We start from the raw sequence: 17,764 nt of genomic DNA on the forward strand, positions 1-17,764 counted from the left end.
CTTTCATTGCAAAAATCTAGATTCTGAATTTACCACAGTGATCTAAGGATTTTCATACGCTCCGATGAACTCAAAAGGTCAATTTGGTTAGGGTTCCAAAACAATAAAAGAAAACAACATGATTTGATAACCCACCCTTGATTATTTTCTAACCACACAATCTGAAGTACATGAAAGAGCTCAGTAGGGTAAGCCTACTTGAAATGCTGGCTGGAGCAATTTCTAGAGTCATTCTACATATCATCGCTTTAATGCTTTTCCTGAAATACAATGGATTTTTTTTAAACAATGGCCATTTTTGAAACAGTGGAAGAGATTGCCAGAGCCTTATTGTTTGCATTGTTCCTCACCGTCATGTCAACAAGCTTTGTAGGTTGGCCAGCTTTGTGAAAACAGTGTAACTTCAATGGGTGAGAGAGGTGAGGGTAAATATTTTGAACAAAAATAGAAATGCAACATGCAAAGTGTTGGTCCCATGTTTCATGAGCTAAAATAAAAGATCCCAGAAATGTTCCAAAATGCTAAAAAAGCTTGTTTCTCTAAAACGTTGTGCACAAATGTATTTACATCCCTGTTAGTGAGCATTTCTAATTTGCCAAGATAATCCATCCACCTGACAGGTGTGACATATCAAGAAGCTGATTAAACAGCATGACAATTACACAGGTGTACCTTGTGCTGGGGACAATAAAAAGCCACTCTAAAATGTGAAGTTGTGTCACACAAGACAATGCCAGATTGTCTCAAATTTTGAGGGAGTGTGCAATTACCATGCTGACTGCAGGAATGTCCACCAGAGCTGTTGCCAAATTAATGTTAATTTCTCTACCATAAGCCACAAGGTCGTTTTAGACAATTTGGCAGTACGTCCAACCGACCTCACAACTGCAGACAAAGTGTAACCACGCGGGATCGTCTGAGACCAACTACCGGGACATCTGATGAAACTGTGGGTTTGTACAACCAAATAATTTCTGCACAAACTGTCAGAAACTAGTATCAGGGAAGCTAATCTGTGTGCTCATCGTCCTCACCAGGGTCTTGACCTGACTGCGTCGTAACTGACTTCAGTGGGCAAACGCTCACCTTCGATGGCCACTGGCACACTGGAGAAGTGTGCTCTTCCCAGATTAATCCCATTTTCAACAGATGGCGTTGTGTGGACGAACGGTTTGCTGATGTCAATGTTGTGAACAGAGTGCCCCATGGTGGGGTTATAGTATGGGCAGGCATAAGCTATGGACAATGAACACAATTTAATTTTAATTGATGGCAATTTGAATGCACAGATATACCGTGACGAGATACTGAGGCCCATTGTCGTGCCATTCATTCACAGCCATCACCTCATGTTTCAGCATGATAATGCATGGCCCATGTCGCAAGGATCTGTACACAATAACTGGAATCTGACAATGGCCTGCATACTCACCAGAAATGTAACCCATTGAGCACGTGTTCCAGTTCCCGCCAATATCCAGCAATTTCACACAGCCATTGAGGAGGAGTGGGAAAACATTCCACAGGCCACAATAGCCTGATCAACTCTATGAGAAGGAGATGTGTCGTCACTGCATGAGGCAAATGGTGGTTACACCAGATGCTGAATGGTTATATGATCCACGCCCTTACCTGTTATTTTTTTAAGGTATCTTTGACAAACAGATGCACATCTGTATTCACAGTCATGTGGAATCCATAGATTAGGGCCTAATGCATTTCAATTGACTGATTTCCTTATATGAACTGTAGCTCAGTAAAATCTTTGAAATTGTTGCATGTTGTGTTGTTCGTCATTGGTCCCGCTTCTTTGTGCTGACGTGGAACCAGTAATTACTAACTGCGTGTATCGCCGGGAACAAATAAATGATTGCACAAGAATGAAAGTACCATATTAAAAGAAAAACAAGCCTAGATTTGTTATTTATACGTTTAAATCGTGTTTTATTAATATTTGAAACATGATATCTATTTGATCACACAGTACATTTAACAATTTTGTGTTTGAGAGCTGGCTTTCTGGTTGTTACGTCATTGATTCCACCCGGACTGTTTTACTGGCTGGACAGTTACAGCCAGCTAGTTAGCGTAGCTGCTACAGAAACAAAATCCCGGACCCTGTAGCAAACACAACTTCTCATGTAACTTTACACATCTCTTATACCGTTGAAATTGTATACATTTAGCTCAAAGGGAAGAGTTTGTGGTCAAGATGGGAGTGCCGAAATTCTATCGATGGATTTCAGAGCGATACCCTTGCCTGAGTGAAGTTGTCAAGGAACATCAGGTATGATATCGATATTCTACTTTGCTTATTAATAACGTTACTGTTGCAGCTAGCTAGCAAGCGAAATATAGCAGGCCTATAACGGGTTCATATCCACGTATTGCTGTTTCCACTCTGCTGCACTCGCTACTGATATGATTATTATGGTAATACATAACCCAACATTTTATTGTAAATATAAACATAGCTATAGCTAGTTAGCCAACCAATATTTACCAACCAATTTCGTGTTTGACTCCATTTCCCTCTAGGTACTTATTTAGCCAGCCAGTTTATGCTACTACTACCAGCTCCGTTTAGATTATCATAACAATAAGTCTACGGTGTGTGAATAAGACCTATGTAAGCTAGCTACACTTTACGTTTGTCAAGTAGCTAAATAGAAACATTTAGTGAATAACACATTGCAGTCGTCGACCTGATACAACACTGTCGAGATCACTGCCAGGTTAGCCCAAATGTATCGCCATCACTGGTGGAAAAAGTACGCATTATATTAATAGTTGCGTGAATTGGACCATATTGATGTCCTGCCTGAGCGTTCAATTAATGTAACGAGTACTTTTGGGTGTCTGGAAAATATATGGGAGTAAAAAATGCATTGTCTTTAGGAATGTAGTGGAGTAAAAGTTGTCAAAAATATAAATAGTAAAGTACACATACCCAAAAATAGTACCGAAGTAGCACTTTAAAGTATTTGTATCTAAGTAATTTACATTACTGATTGGTAGGTATGCAATATGCATTAGGGAGTGGAATGTTGACCCCAGGCCACAGAATGACTCTGTGACCCTCTGCCCTGAGTCGTGCTGTGGTTTAGCTACAAGCCTGTTAACTCTGCATGTTAATGTTTCCTAAATAATAATGCACTTCTTCCAACTGTTTCCAGTTAATCCCACTAGTTTTTATCCTCAACTCATAAATACACTTCCACCATTATTCAAGGATTGATGCTATTATCCACTTGCTATAGGTTAATAGACATACTACTCCAACATCCCCCTTTCCCCCCTCTTCTCCAGATTCCGGAGTTTGACAACCTCTACCTGGATATGAATGGCATCATCCACCAGTGCTCCCACCCCAATGACGAGGACGTCCACTTCCGTATCTCGGAGGAGAAGATCTTTGCAGACATCTTCCACTATCTGGAGGTGCTGTTCAGGATCATCAAGCCCAGGAAGGTGTTCTTCATGGCCGTGGATGGGGTGGCTCCTCGGGCCAAGATGAACCAGCAGAGAGGCAGGAGATTCAGGTAATGATCATGATTATAATACATTCATTTGAATTGTATGTGCTGTATCTGTGACAGAGTGGCATAGTGATAGATCACACTTCATTAACATGTTTCTTGTAAAGGTCGGCCAAAGAAGCAGAGGACAAGATAAAGAAGGCCCTAGAGAAAGGAGAGGTCCTACCCTCTGAGGCCCGCTTTGACTCTAACTGCATCACACCTGGTATGTAGCCTACTACACAATCCATCCACTTCTCCACCTATCTATCTGTCAGCTCATACCCTCATCCAAATCCTAGGTTTTTAGGATGTAGGTGTCATGAATGAAGGTGTTTGTATTCATTAGGGCACACCATAGCAAAATGTTCTCCAACAGAGAAGGAAATTAAGCTTTTCTTATTATTAAGTTCCGGTAGTCCCTCCCAGTTTTGGTCTGTTTTCTTCCGTTTGGTGCCTAATGAATACGACCCATCATATCTCTCCTGTAGGGACGGACTTCATGGCCAGGTTACAGGAGCAGCTCAAGTACTTTGTCAACAGTAAACTGTCCACAGACAATGCCTGGAAAGGAGTTAACGTCTACCTTTCTGGACACGAGGTGAGGGCTGGGGGCTCTGTGTGCATGTATGTCTGTCAGTGTGCATGTATGTCTGTCAGTGTGCATGTATGTCTGTCAGTGTGTATGTATGTATGTCAGTGTGTGTTTCTGTTGCACATTTCCCAGATTTCCCCACAAATGTTTCATAGTGTGCGTGTGACTTCTGTTTTACTCGGTGACTGACTGTAACTAGGGCTGTGGCGGACATGACATTTTGTCAGCTGGTTATTGTCATGGAAAAGACTGCCGGTTTCACTGTAATTTACCGTTAATTAACAAACACATTTAGCATCTCTAGGCCTCCACACATACAAGCTGCTGATGCATGCCTTTGAAAACATCAACATTTTAAAAAGTCTAATAAATCAATTGAATGTATATCATCACAGTAAATCCATTATTTTAGGCAGGTGTAAAAAAAACACTATAACATGAAGAAAATGTATTTCAGAAGAATATAATATTAGTTGGCCTGCTGTATGTTATCTGACTATGTGCCATGCCATAGGATGTAGGCTTGTTCATCTAGCAAACAAGATATGCTTATAAGTCCCATGCCATTATATGATTTTATAGTAAGAAGATTATAAAATAGATATTGAATAAAATAGAAAGCATATTTTTCCATGTAATTGCATATGAAGTGCGCATATGAAGTGGCTATGTTGAGCATAAAAGTGATAATTTGAAACAGGTCCTACAGTGCATTCTGGAAGTATTCAGACCCCTTTCCTTTTTCCACATTTTGTTATGTTACAGCCATATTCCAAAATTAATTAAATGTTTTCCCTCATCAATCTACACACATACCCCATAATGGCAAAGTGAAAACAGTTTTTTAGAAATGTTAGCACATTTTTAGAAAGAAATACATTATTTACATAAGTATTCAGGCCCTTTGCTATGAGACTCGACATTGAGCTCAGGTGCATCCTGTTTCCATCGATCATCCTTGAGATGCCTCTACAACTTGGTGTCCACCTGTGGTAAATTTAATTGATTGGATATGATTTGGAAAGGCACACCTCTCTATATAAGGACCCACAGTTGACAGTGCATGTCAGAGCAAAAATCAAGCCATGAGGTTGAAGGAATTCAAATAAAAATCAAATGTATTTATATAGCCCTTCTTACTTCAGCTGATATCTCAAAGTGCTGTACAGAAACCCAGCCTAAAACCCCAAACAGCAAGCAATGCAGGTGTAGAAGCACGGTGGCTAGGAAAAACTCCCTAGAAAGGCCAAAACCTAGGAAGAAACCTAGAGCGGAACAAGGCAATGAGGGGTGGTCAGTCCTCTTCTGGCTGTGCCGGGTGGAGATTATAACATAACATGGCCAAGATGTTCAAATGTTCATAGATGACCAGCATGGTCAAATAATAATAATCATAGTAGTTGTCGAGGGTGCAACAGGTCAGCACCTCAGAGAACGCAGTGGCCAGGTCAGTCCCAAAGAACGCAGTGGCCTTCATCATTCTTAAATAGAATCATTTTTAGAACCACCAAGACACTTCCTAGAGCTGGCCAAACTGAGCAATCGGGGGAGAAGGGCCTTGGTCAGGGAGGTGACCAAGAACCCGATGGTCACTGACATAGCTCCAGAGTTCCTTGGAGATGGGAGAACCTTCCTGAAGGACCATCATCTCTGCAGCACTCCACAAATCAGGCCTTTATGGTAGAGTGGCCAGACGGAAGCCACTCCTCTGTAAAAGGCACATTACGTCACGTCTGGAGGAAACCTGGCACCATCCCTATGGTAAAATACGGTGGTCGCAGCATCATGCTGTGGGGTTGTTTTTCAGCGGCAGGAACTGGAAGACTAGTCAGGGTCGAGGGAAAGATGAACAGAGCAAAGTACAGAGAGATCCTTGATGAAAACCTGCTCCAGCGCTCTCAGGACCTCAGACTGGGGCGAAGGTTCACCTCAAATCAAATTATATTTGTCACATACACATGGTTAGCAGATGTTAATGCGAGTGTAGCGAAATGCTTGTGCTTCTAGTTCCGACAATGCAGTAATAACCAACAAGTAATCTAACTAACAATTCCAAAACTACTGTCTTATACACAGTGTAAGGGGATAAAGAATATGTACATAAAGATGTATGAATGAGTGATGGTACAGAGCAGCATAGGCAAGATACAGTAGATGGTATCGAGTACAGTATATACATATGAGATGAGTATGTAAACAAAGTGGCATAGTTAAAGTGGCTAGTGAGGCAGGTAGTTTGCCCCCGGTGATGCGTTGTGCAGACCTCACTACCCTCTGGAGAGCCTTACGGTTGTGGGCGGAGCAGTTGCCGTACCAGGCGGTGATTGAGCCCGCCAGGATGCTCTCGATTGTGCATCTGTAGAAGTTTGTGAGTGCTTTTGGTGACAAGCCGAATTTCTTCAGCCTCCCGAGGTTGAAGAGGCGCTGCTGCGCCTTCTTCACGATGCTGTCTGTGCGAGTGGACAAATTCAGTTTGTCTGTGATGTGTATGCCGAGGAACTTAAAACTTACTACCCTCTAAAACCCCAAACAGCAAGCAATGCAGGTGTAGAAGCACGGTGGCTAGGAAAAACTCCCTAGAAAGGCCAAAACCTAGGAAGAAACCTAGAGCGGAACCAGGCAATGTGGGGAGGCCAGTCCTCTGCTGGCTGTGCCGGGTGGAGATTATAACAGAACATGGCCAAGATGTTCAAATGTTCATAAATGACCAGCATGGTCGAATAATAATAAGGCAGAACAGTTGAAACTGGAGCAGCAGCACAGTCAGGTGGACTGGGGACAGCAAGGAGTCATCATGTCAGGTAGTCCTGGGGCATGGTCCTAGGGCTCAGGTCCTCCGAGAGAAAGAAAGAGAGAAGGAGAGAATTAGACCCTGCCACATACCTCTTGTGTCTGAGCCGTTGAATTGAGATTCTACTTTGTCTCTATACTGACGCTTAGCTTGTTTGATAGCCTTGCGGAGGGAATAGCTGCACTGTTTGTATTCGGTCATGTTACCAGTCACCTTGCCCTGATTAAAAGCAGTGGTTCGCGCTTTCAGTTTCACGCGAATGCTGCCATCAATCCACGGTTTCTGGTTAGGGAATGTTTTAATCGTTGCTATGGGAATGACATCTGCAACGCACGTTCTAATGAACTCACACACCGAATCAGTGTATTCGTCAATGTTGTTATCTGACGCAATACGAAACATATCCCAGTCCACGTGATGGAAGCAGTCTTGGAGTGTGGAATCAGCTTGGTCGGACCAGCGTTGGACAGACCTCAGCGTGGGAGCTTCTTGTTTTAGTTTCTGTCTGTAGGCAGGGATCAACAAAATGGAGTCGTGGTCAGCTTTTCCGAAAGGAGGGCGGGGCAGGGCCTTATATGCGTCGCGGAAGTTAGAGTAACAATGATCCAAGGTTTTTCCGGCCCTGGTTGCGCAATCGATATGCTGATACAATTTAGGGAGTCTTGTTTTCAGATTAGCCTTGTTAAAATCCCCAGCTACAATGAATGCAGCCTCAGGATGTATGGATTCCAGTTTGCAAAGAGTTAAATAAAGTTCGTTCAGAGCTATCGATGTGTCTGCTTGGGGGGGAATATATACGGCTGTGATTATAATCGAAGAGAGTTCTCTTGGTAGATAATGCGGTCGACATTTGATTGTGAGGAATTCTAAATCAGGTGAACAGAAGGATTTGAGTTCCTGTATGTTTCTTTGATCACACCACGTCTCGTTAGCCATAAGGCATACGCCCCCGCCCCTCTTCTTACCAGAAAGATGTTTGTTTCTGTCGGCGCGATGCGTGGAGAAACCCGCTGGCTGCACCGCCTCCGATAGCGTCTCTCCAGTGAGCCATGTTTCCGTGAAGCAAAGAACGTTAGTCTTTGATGTCACTCTGGAATGCTACCCTTGCTCGGATTTCATCAACCTTGTTTTCAAGAGACTGGACATTGCCGAGAAGAATGCTAGGGAGTGGTGCACGATGTGCCCGTCTCCGGAGTCTGACCAGAAGAGCGCCTCGTTTCCCTCTTTTACGTAGTCGTTTTTTTGGGTCGCCGCATGGGATCCATTCCGTTGTCCTGGTTGACAGGATCCGCGTCGCGAAAATCATATTCTTGGTCGTACTGATGGTGAGTTGACGCTGATCTTATATTCAGTTGTTCTTCTCGACTGTATGTAATGAAACCTAAGATGACCTGGGGTACTAATGTAAGAAATAACATGTAAAAAAACTAAAAACTGCATAGTTTCCTAGGAACGCGAAGCGAGGCGGCCATCTCTGTCGGCGCAGGACAACGACCCTAAGCACACAGCCAAGACGACGCAGGAATGGCTTTGGGACAAGCCTCTGAATGTCCTTAAGTGGCTCAGCCAGAGCCCGGACATGAACCCGATCAAACATATACAGTGCCACTGACACGGCCCACAACCAAAACATGCGGACTCTCCTTCACTGCAGCCGATGTGAGGAAAACATTTAAACGTGTTAACCCTTGCAAGGCTGCAGGCCCAGACGGCATCCCCAGCCGCGCCCTCAGAGCATGCGCACACCAGCTGGCTGGTGTGTTTACGGACATATTCAATCAATCTTTATCCCAGTCTGCTGTTCCCACATGCTTCAAGAGGGCCACCATTGTTCCTGTTCCCAAGAAAGCTAACTGAGCTAAACGACTACCGCCCCGTAGCACTCATTTCCGTCATCATGAAGTGCTTTGAGAGACTAGTCAAGGACCATATCACCTCCACCCTACCTGACACCCTAGACCCACTCCAATTTGCTTACCGCCCGAATAGGTCCACAGACGATGCAATCTCAACCACACTGCACACTGCCCTAACCCATCTGGACAAGAGGAATACCTATGTGAGAATGCTGTTCATTGACTACAGCTCTGCATTTAACACCATAGTACCCTCCAAGCTCGTCATCAAGCTCGAGACCGGGCAACTGGGTACGGGACTTCCTGACGGGCCGCCCCCAGGTGGTGAGGGTAGGCAACAACATCTCCACCCCGCTGATCCTCAACACTGGGGCCCCACAAGGGTGCGTTCTGAGCCCTCTCCTGTGCTCCCTGTTCACCCACGACTGCGTGGCCACGCACGCCTCCAACTCAATCATCAAGTTTGCGGACGACACAACAGTGGTAGGCTTGATTATCAACAACGACGAGACGGCCTACAGGGAGGAGGTGAGGGCCCTCGGAGTGTGGTGTCAGGAAAATAACCTCACACTCAACGTCAACAAAACTAAGGAGATGATTGTGGACTTCAGGAAACAGCAGAGGGAACACCCCCCTATCCACATCGATGGAACAGTAGTGGAGAGGGTAGCAAGTTTTAAGTTCCTCGGCATACACATCACAGACAAACTGAATTGGTCCACTCACACAGACAGCATCGTGAAGAAGGCGCAGCAGCGCCTCTTCAACCTCAGGAGGCTGAAGAAATTCGGCTTGTCACCAAAAGCACTCACAAACTTCTACAGATGCACAATCAAGAGCATCCTGGCGGGCTGTATCACCGCCTGGTACGGCAACTGCTCTGCCCACAACAGTAAGGCTCTGCAGAGGTTAGTGAGGTCTGCACAACGCATCACCGGGGCCAAAGTACCTGCCTTCCAGGACACCTACACCACCCGATGTCACAGGAAGGCCATAACGATCATCAAGGACAACAACCACCCGAGCCACTGCCTGTTCACCCCGCCATCATCCAGAAGGCGAGGTCAGTACAGGTGCATCAAAGCTGGGACCGAGAGACTGAAAAACAGCTTCTATCTCAAGGCCATCAGACTGCTAAACAGCCACCACTAACATTGAGTGGCTGCTGCCAACACACTGACTCAACTCCAGCCACTTTAATAATGGGAATTGATGGGAAATGATGTAAAATATATCACTAGCCACTTTAAACAATGCTACCTAATATAATGTTTACATACCCTACATTATTCATCTCATATGTATACGTATATACTGTACTCTATATCATCTACTGCATCTTTATGTAATACATGTATCACTAGCCACTTTAACTATGCCACTTTGTTTACATACTCATCTCATATGTATATACTGCACTCAATACCATCTACTGTATCTTGCCTATGCCGCTCTGTACCATCACTCATTCATACATCTTTATGTACATATTCTTTATCCCCTTACACTTGTGTGTATAAGGTAGTAGTTTTGGAATTGTTAGTTAGATGGGACGGCAGGGTAGCCTAGTGGTTAAGAGCGTTGCACTAGTAACAGGAAGGTTGCAAGTTCAAACCCTCGAGCTGACAAGGTACAAATCTGTCGTTCTGCCCCTGAACAGGCAGTTAACCCACTGTTCCTAGGCCGTCATTGAAAATAAGAATTTGTTCTTAACTGACTTGCCTGGTTAAATAAAGGTAAAATATAAAAAATAAAGATTACTTGTTGGTTATTACTGCATTGTCGGAACTAATAGCACAAGCATTTCGCTACACTCGCATTAACATCTGCTAACCATGTGTATTTGACAAATAAAATTGGATTTGATTTGACATCTCTGGAGAGACCTGAAAATAGCTGTGCAGCGACGCTTCCTATCCAACCTGATAGAGCTTGAGATGATCTGTAGAGAAGAGTGGGAGAAACTCCCCAAATGTGCCAAGCTTGTAGCGTCATACCCAAGAAGGTTTGAGGCTGTAATCACTGCCAAAGGTGCTTCAACAAAGTGCTGAGTGAAGGGTCTGAATACTTATGTAAATATGATATTTCAGTGTTTTATTTTTAATAAATTAGCAAACATTTCTAAACCTGTTTTTGCTTTGTCATTATGGAGTATTGTGTGTAGGTTGATGGGGGGGGCGGGGACTATTTAATCCATTTTAGAATAAGGCGGTAATGTAACAATGTGGAAAAAGTCAAGGGGTCAGAATACTTGATGAATGCACTGTATATGCTAGCCTTAGAGTTATTTGGCAACTTTAATTGTGAATGACGAAGACCTTAAAAGCACGATACTGTTTTGATGATGTTTGATGTGATTATTCGATTGCATTTACATTGCTGTCAGAGTGGTTAGAGGGACACGGGAGCCCTGACGACCAGGCTGACCTGATGATCATTAGTGAGTTGGTACTATGTCCAGAGTGCATAGGAGGAGATTACCATGACTCAACAGTCACATTGAATTTGACTGTGGTCATGACTCATGACTACCAGTGTCGCGGTATTACGGTCACCTCAACGGCCCTAACTGTAACGCTGTTTCTCTCTAACGGTAATACGGTCACCTCAACAGCCCTAACTGTAACACTGTTTCTCTCTAACGGTAATACGGTCACCTCAACAGCCCTAACTGTAACACTGTTTCTCTGTAACGGTAATACGGTCACCTCAACAGCCCTAACTGTTTCCCTGTCAGACGGTAATACGGTCACCTCAACGGCCCTAACTGTTTCCCTGTCAGACGGTAATACGGTCACGTCAACAACCCTAACTGTAATACTGTTTCTCTCTCGGACGGTATTACGGTCACCACAACGGCCCTAACTGTTTCTCTCTCAGACGGTAATACGGTCACCTCAACAGCCCTAACTGTAACGCTGTTTCTCTCTAACGGTATTACGGTCACCTCAACGACCCTAACTGTTTCTCTCTCAGACGGTAATACGGTCACCTCAACAGCCCTAACTGTAACACTGTTTCTCTGTAACGGTAATACGGTCACCTCAACAGCCCTAACTGTTTCCCTGTCAGACGGTAATACGGTCACCTCAACGGCCCTAACTGTTTCCCTGTCAGACGGTAATACGGTCACCTCAACAACCCTAACTGTAATACTGTTTCTCTCTCGGACGGTATTACGGTCACCACAACGGCCCTAACTGTTTCTCTCTCAGACGGTAATACGGTCACATCAACAGCCCTAACTGTAACACTGTTTCTCTCTAACGGGAATACGGTCACCTCAACAGCCCTAACTGTAACGCTGTTTCTCTCTAACGGTATTACGGTCACCTCAACAGCCCTAACTGTTTCTCTCTCAGACGGTAATACGGTCACCTCAACAGCCCTAACTGTAACGCTGTTTCTCTCTAACGGTATTACGGTCACCTCAACGACCCTAACTGTTTCTCTCTCAGACGGTAATACGGTCACCTCAACGGCCCTAACTGTAACGCTGTTTCTCTCTCAGACGGTAATACGGTCACCTCAACAGCCCTAACTGTAATGCTGTTTCTCTCTCAGACGGTATTACGGTCACCTCAACGACCCTAACTGTAACACTGTTTCTCTCAGACGGTAATACGGTCACCTCAACAGCCCTAACTGTAACACTGTTTCTCTCTAACGGTAATACGGTCACCTCAACAGCCCTAACTGTTTCCCTCTCAGACGGTAATACGGTCACCTCAACAGCCCTAACTGTAACACTGTTTCTCTCTAACGGTAATACGGTCACCTCAACAGCCCTAACTGTAATACTGTTTCCCTGTCAGACGGTAATACGGTCACCTCAACTGCCCTAACTGTAACACTGTTTCTCTCTAACGGTAATACGGTCACCTCAACAGCCCTAACTGTAACGCTGTTTCTCTCAGACGGTAATACGGTCACCTCAACGGCCCTAACTGTTTCTCTCTCAGACGGTAATACGGTCACCTCAACGGCCCTAGCTGTTTCTCTCTCAGACGGTAATACGGTCACCTCAACAGCCCTAACTGTTTCCCTCTCAGACGGTAATACGGTCACCTCAACTGCCCTAACTGTAACACTGTTTCTCTCTAATGGTAATACGGTCACCTCAACAGCCCTAACTGTAACGCTGTTTCTCTCAGACGGTAATACGGTCACCTCAACGGCCCTAACTGTTTCTCTCTCAGACGGTAATACGGTCACCTCAACGGCCCTAACTGTAACGCTGTTTCTCTCAGGCGGTAATACGGTCACCTCAACAGCCCTAACTGTAACGCTGTTTCTCTCAGACGGTAATACGGTCACCTCAACGGCCCTAACTGTTTCTCTCTCAGACGGTAATACGGTCACCTCAACAGCCCTAACTATTTCCCTGTCAGACGGTAATACGGTCACCTCAACGGCCCTAACTGTTTCTCTCTCAGGCGGTAATACGGTCACCTCAACAGCCCTACCTGTTTCTCTCTCAGACGGTAATACGGTCACCTCAACAGCCCTAACTGTAACACTGTTTCCCTGTCAGATGGTAATACGGTCACCTCAACAGCCCTAACTGTAACACTGTTTCTCTCAGACGGTATTACGGTCACCTCAACGGCCCTAACTGTTTCTCTCTCAGACGGTAATACGGTCACCTCAACAGCCCTAACTGTTTCTCTCTCAGGCGGTAATACGGTCACCTCAACAGCCGTAACTGTAACGCTGTTTCTCTCTAACGGTAATACGGTCACCTCAACGGCCCTAACTGTAACGCTGTTTCTCTCTAACGGTAATACGGTCACCTCAACAGCCCTAACTGTAACGCTGTTTCCCTGTCAGACGGTAATACGGTCACCTCAACGGCCCTAACTGTTTCCCTCTCAGACGGTAATACGGTCACCTCAACGGCCCTAACTGTAACGCTGTTTCTCTCTAACGGTAATACGGTCACCTCAACAGCCCTAACTGTTTCTCTCTCAGACGGTAATACGGTCACCTCAACGGCCCTAGTTGTTTCTCTCTCAGACGGTAATATGGTCACCTCAACGGCCCTAACTGTTTCTCTCTCAGACCGTAATACGGTCACCTCAACGGCCCTAGTTGTTTCTCTCTCAGACGGTAATACGGTCACCTCAACAGCCCTAACTGTAACGCTGTTTCTCTCTAACGGTAATACGGTCACCTCAACAGCCCTAACTGTAACGCTGTTTCTCTCTAACGGTAATACGGTCACCTCAACAGCCCTAACTGTTTCTCTCTCAGACGGTAATACGGTCACCTCAACGGCCCTAACTGTTTCTCTCTCAGACGGTAATACGGTCACCTCAACGGCCCTAGTTGTTTCTCTCTCAGACGGTAATACGGTCACCTCAACAGCCCTAACTGTAACACTGTTTCTCTCTAACGGTAATACGGTCACCTCAACGGCCCTAACTGTTTCCCTCTCAGACGGTAATACGGTCACCTCAACGGCCCTAACTGTAACGCTGTTTCTCTCTAACGGTAATACGGTCACCTCAACGGCCCTAACTGTAACGCTGTTTCTCTCTAACGGTAATACGGTCACCTCAACAGCCCTAACTGTTTCTCTCTCAGACGGTAATACGGTCACCTCAACGGCCCTAGTTGTTTCTCTCTCAGACGGTAATACGGTCACCTCAACGGCCCTAGTTGTTTCTCTCTCAGACGGTAATACGGTCACCTCAACAGCCCTAACTGTAACACTGTTTCTCTCTAACGGTAATACGGTCACCTCAACGGCCCTAACTGTTTCTCTCTCAGACGGTAATACGGTCACCTCAACGGCCCTAGTTGTTTCTCTCTCAGACGGTAATACGGTCACCTCAACAGCCCTAGTTGTTTCTCTCTCAGACGGTAATACGGTCACCTCAACAGCCCTAACTGTAACACTGTTTCTCTCTAACGGTAATACGGTCACCTCAACGGCCCTAGCTGTTTCTCTCTCAGACGGTAATACGGTCACCTCAACGGCCCTAACTGTTTCCCTGTCAGACGGTAATACTGTAAGCCTGTTTCCCTGTCAGACGGTAATACTGTAAGCCTGTTTCCCTGTCAGACGGTAATACTGTAAGCCTGTTTCCCTGTCAGACGGTAATACTGTAAGCCTGTTTCCCTGTCAGACGGTAATACTGTAAGCGTGTTTCCCTGTCAGACGGTAATACTGTAAGCCTGTTTCCCTGTCAGACTCCAGGAGAAGGAGAACATAAGATCATGGAGTTTATCCGCTGGGAAAACACCAAGCCAGACCACGACCCAAACACACGCCACTGTCTCTATGGCCTGGACGCTGACCTGGTGGGTGGCTTGTGTGTGTGTGTGTGTGTGTGTAAGAGAGATGGCACAGATGTGTATCAGGGAGGGTGTGTGATATGTATGTCTCTGGTAATTTTAGTGTCAGTTTTTTACAGTTCTCTTACTATTTACACAAACTCTGGTATGCTGTGATGTCTGTTGTGTTAACTATGATATCTCTCACTCCTCTCCTACAGATGATGGAAGGTCTGTTGTGTTACTATGATATCTCTCGCTCCTCTCCTACAGGTGATGTAAGGTCTGTTGTGTTAACTATGATATCTCTCACTCCTCTCCTACAGGTGATGTAAGGTCTGTTGTGTTAACTATGATATCTCTCACTCCTCTCCTACAGGTGATGTAAGGTCTGTTGTGTTAACTATGATATCTCTCACTCCTCTCCTACAGGTGATGTAAGGTCTGTTGTGTTAACTATGATATCTCTCACTCCTCTCCTACAGGTGATGTAAGGTCTGTTGTGTTAACTATGATATCTCTCACTCCTCTCCTACAGGTGATGGAAGGTCTGTTGTGTTAACTATGATATCTCTCACTCCTCTCCTACAGGTGATGGAAGGTCTGTTGTGTTAACTATGATATCTCTCACTCCTCTCCTACAGGTGATGTAAGGTCTGTTGTGTTAACTATGATATCTCTCACTCCTCTCCTACAGGTGATGTAAGGTCTGTTGTGTTAACTATGATATCTCTCGCTCCTCTCCTACAGATGATGGAAGGTCTGTTGTGTTAACTATGATATCTCTCACTCCTCTCCTACAGGTGATGGAAGGTCTGTTGTGTTAACTATGATATCTCTCACTCCTCTCCTACAGGTGATGTAAGGTCTGTTGTGTTAACTATGATATCTCTCGCTCCTCTCCTACAGGTGATGTAAGGTCTGTTGTGTTAACTATGATATCTCTCACTCCTCTCCTACAGGTGATGTAAGGTCTGTTGTGTTAACTATGATATCTCTCACTCCTCTCCTACAGGTGATGTAAGGTCTGTTGTGTTAACTATGATATCTCTCACTCCTCTCCTACAGGTGATGTAAGGTCTGTTGTGTTAACTATGATATCTCTCACTCCTCTCCTACAGGTGATGTAAGGTCTGTTGTGTTAACTATGATATCTCTCACTCCTCTCCTACAGGTGATGGAAGGTCTGTTGTGTTAACTATGATATCTCTCACTCCTCTCCTACAGATGATGTTAGGTCTGACGAGCCATGAGCCACACTTCTCCCTACTCAGAGAAGAGGTCCGCTTTGGAGGGAAGAAAAACCAGAAAAGGTGTGTGTGGGCATGTGCAAGAGACAGTGCTGTGTGTGTGTGTGTGTGTGTGTGTGTGTTTCTGTGTGTGTGTGTGTGTGTGTGTGTAAGACAGAGGTATAACGATGGGCACTTATTCGAAAATCTGAACGGACGTTAGTATTCGATTACTTGTTTGTTCATTTTTTGGAGAAATGGCAATTACAGGCATGCACATAACGGGGTTCCTCAAGACCTGACACGGATCAATGCAAAACATTCACCAGAAAGATATTTAGTTCTATCAGACTTCTCTTTCACTGTTGCTGTTAGCCTAAAACTACCGGAGAATAGCAGCATGTCTGCTGGTGTGGTAGCTTTCCTCTGCCCTCAGAATTTGCATCATTCTGATTGTTCAAGAGAGTATAAAGACATTTTTAAATGATAATATTATGTATTTACATTTTTTTTTTAAATAGAATTGACTATCCGGAAAACTGAAATGTCTTGATATGATTTTAATGGTGAAATATACTGAACAAAAATATAAACGCAACATGCACCAATTTTGAGGTATAGTTCATAACAAGGCTACTAAGCAACTTTTTAAATTTTATTTCTTCCATTCTATATTTCTGAATTCCATTCTTTTTACTTTTTAGATGTGTGTATTGTTAGACATTAATGCACTGTTGGCGCAAGGAACATTTCGCTACACCTGCAATAACATTTGCTAAACATGTGTATGCGACCAATATAAGTGGCTTTGAAATATGTATTTCACATGAATGGATGGGGTGCACCCGCTTGGGAGCCAGGCCCAGCCAATCAGAATTAGTTTCTCCCCACAAAGGGGCTTCATTACAGACAGAAATACTCAGAGTGACTGGTCTCAGACGATCCCACAGGTGAAGAAGCAGGATGTGGAGGTCCTGGGCTGGCGTGGTTACACATGGTCTGCGGTTGTGAGGCCGGTTGGATGTACTGCCAAATTCTTTAAAACAACATTGAAGGCAGCTTATGGTATAGAAATGATCTGGCAACAGTTCTGGTGGATATTCCTGCTGTCAGCATGCCAATTGCACACTCCCTCAAAACTTGAGGCATCTGTGGCATTGTGTTGTGACAAAACTGCAAATTTTAGAGTGGTCTTTTATTGTCCCCATCACAAGGTGAACATGTGTAATGATCATGCTGTTTAATCAGCTTCTTAATATGCCATACCCGTCAGGTGGATGGATTATCTTGGCAAAGGAGAAATGCTCACTAACAGGGATGTGAACACATTTCCGTACATTTTAGAGAAATAGGTTTTTGTGCGTATGGAACTATTTCTGGGATCTTTTATTTCAGCTCATCAAACCTGGGAGCAACACTTGTTGCGTTTTTCTATTTTTGTTGGGTATTATTTCCAATGCCATCCCTAGTAATCAGTATGTATTGTCCTCCTGTAG

At 44.6% G+C, this 17,764-nt stretch overlaps 1 protein-coding gene and 1 long non-coding RNA gene across 2 annotated transcripts in view; both read left to right on the forward strand.

The window, feature by feature from the left end:
* The first annotated feature begins 570 nt into the window (after nt 1–570).
* On the forward strand, nt 571–1,776 carry LOC135563040 (uncharacterized). The gene is made up of 2 exons (XR_010460233.1): nt 571–949; nt 1,038–1,776. It is a non-coding gene; the product is annotated as an uncharacterized LOC135563040 (long non-coding RNA).
* Nucleotides 1,777–2,054: 278 nt separating this feature from the next.
* xrn1 (5'-3' exoribonuclease 1) overlaps nt 2,055–17,764 on the forward strand; it is a 49,879-nt gene continuing 34,169 nt past the window's right edge. The window contains 6 exon segments of the mRNA XM_065005807.1: nt 2,055–2,287; nt 3,310–3,542; nt 3,647–3,744; nt 4,010–4,119; nt 14,956–15,066; nt 16,267–16,352. Of these exon segments, the coding sequence (XP_064861879.1) occupies nt 2,213–2,287; nt 3,310–3,542; nt 3,647–3,744; nt 4,010–4,119; nt 14,956–15,066; nt 16,267–16,352 (713 nt within the window). The 5' untranslated portion in view covers nt 2,055–2,212.

This window comes from Oncorhynchus nerka, linkage group LG20 (genome assembly GCF_034236695.1).
Source record: "Oncorhynchus nerka isolate Pitt River linkage group LG20, Oner_Uvic_2.0, whole genome shotgun sequence".
Taxonomy (NCBI): domain Eukaryota; kingdom Metazoa; phylum Chordata; class Actinopteri; order Salmoniformes; family Salmonidae; genus Oncorhynchus; species Oncorhynchus nerka.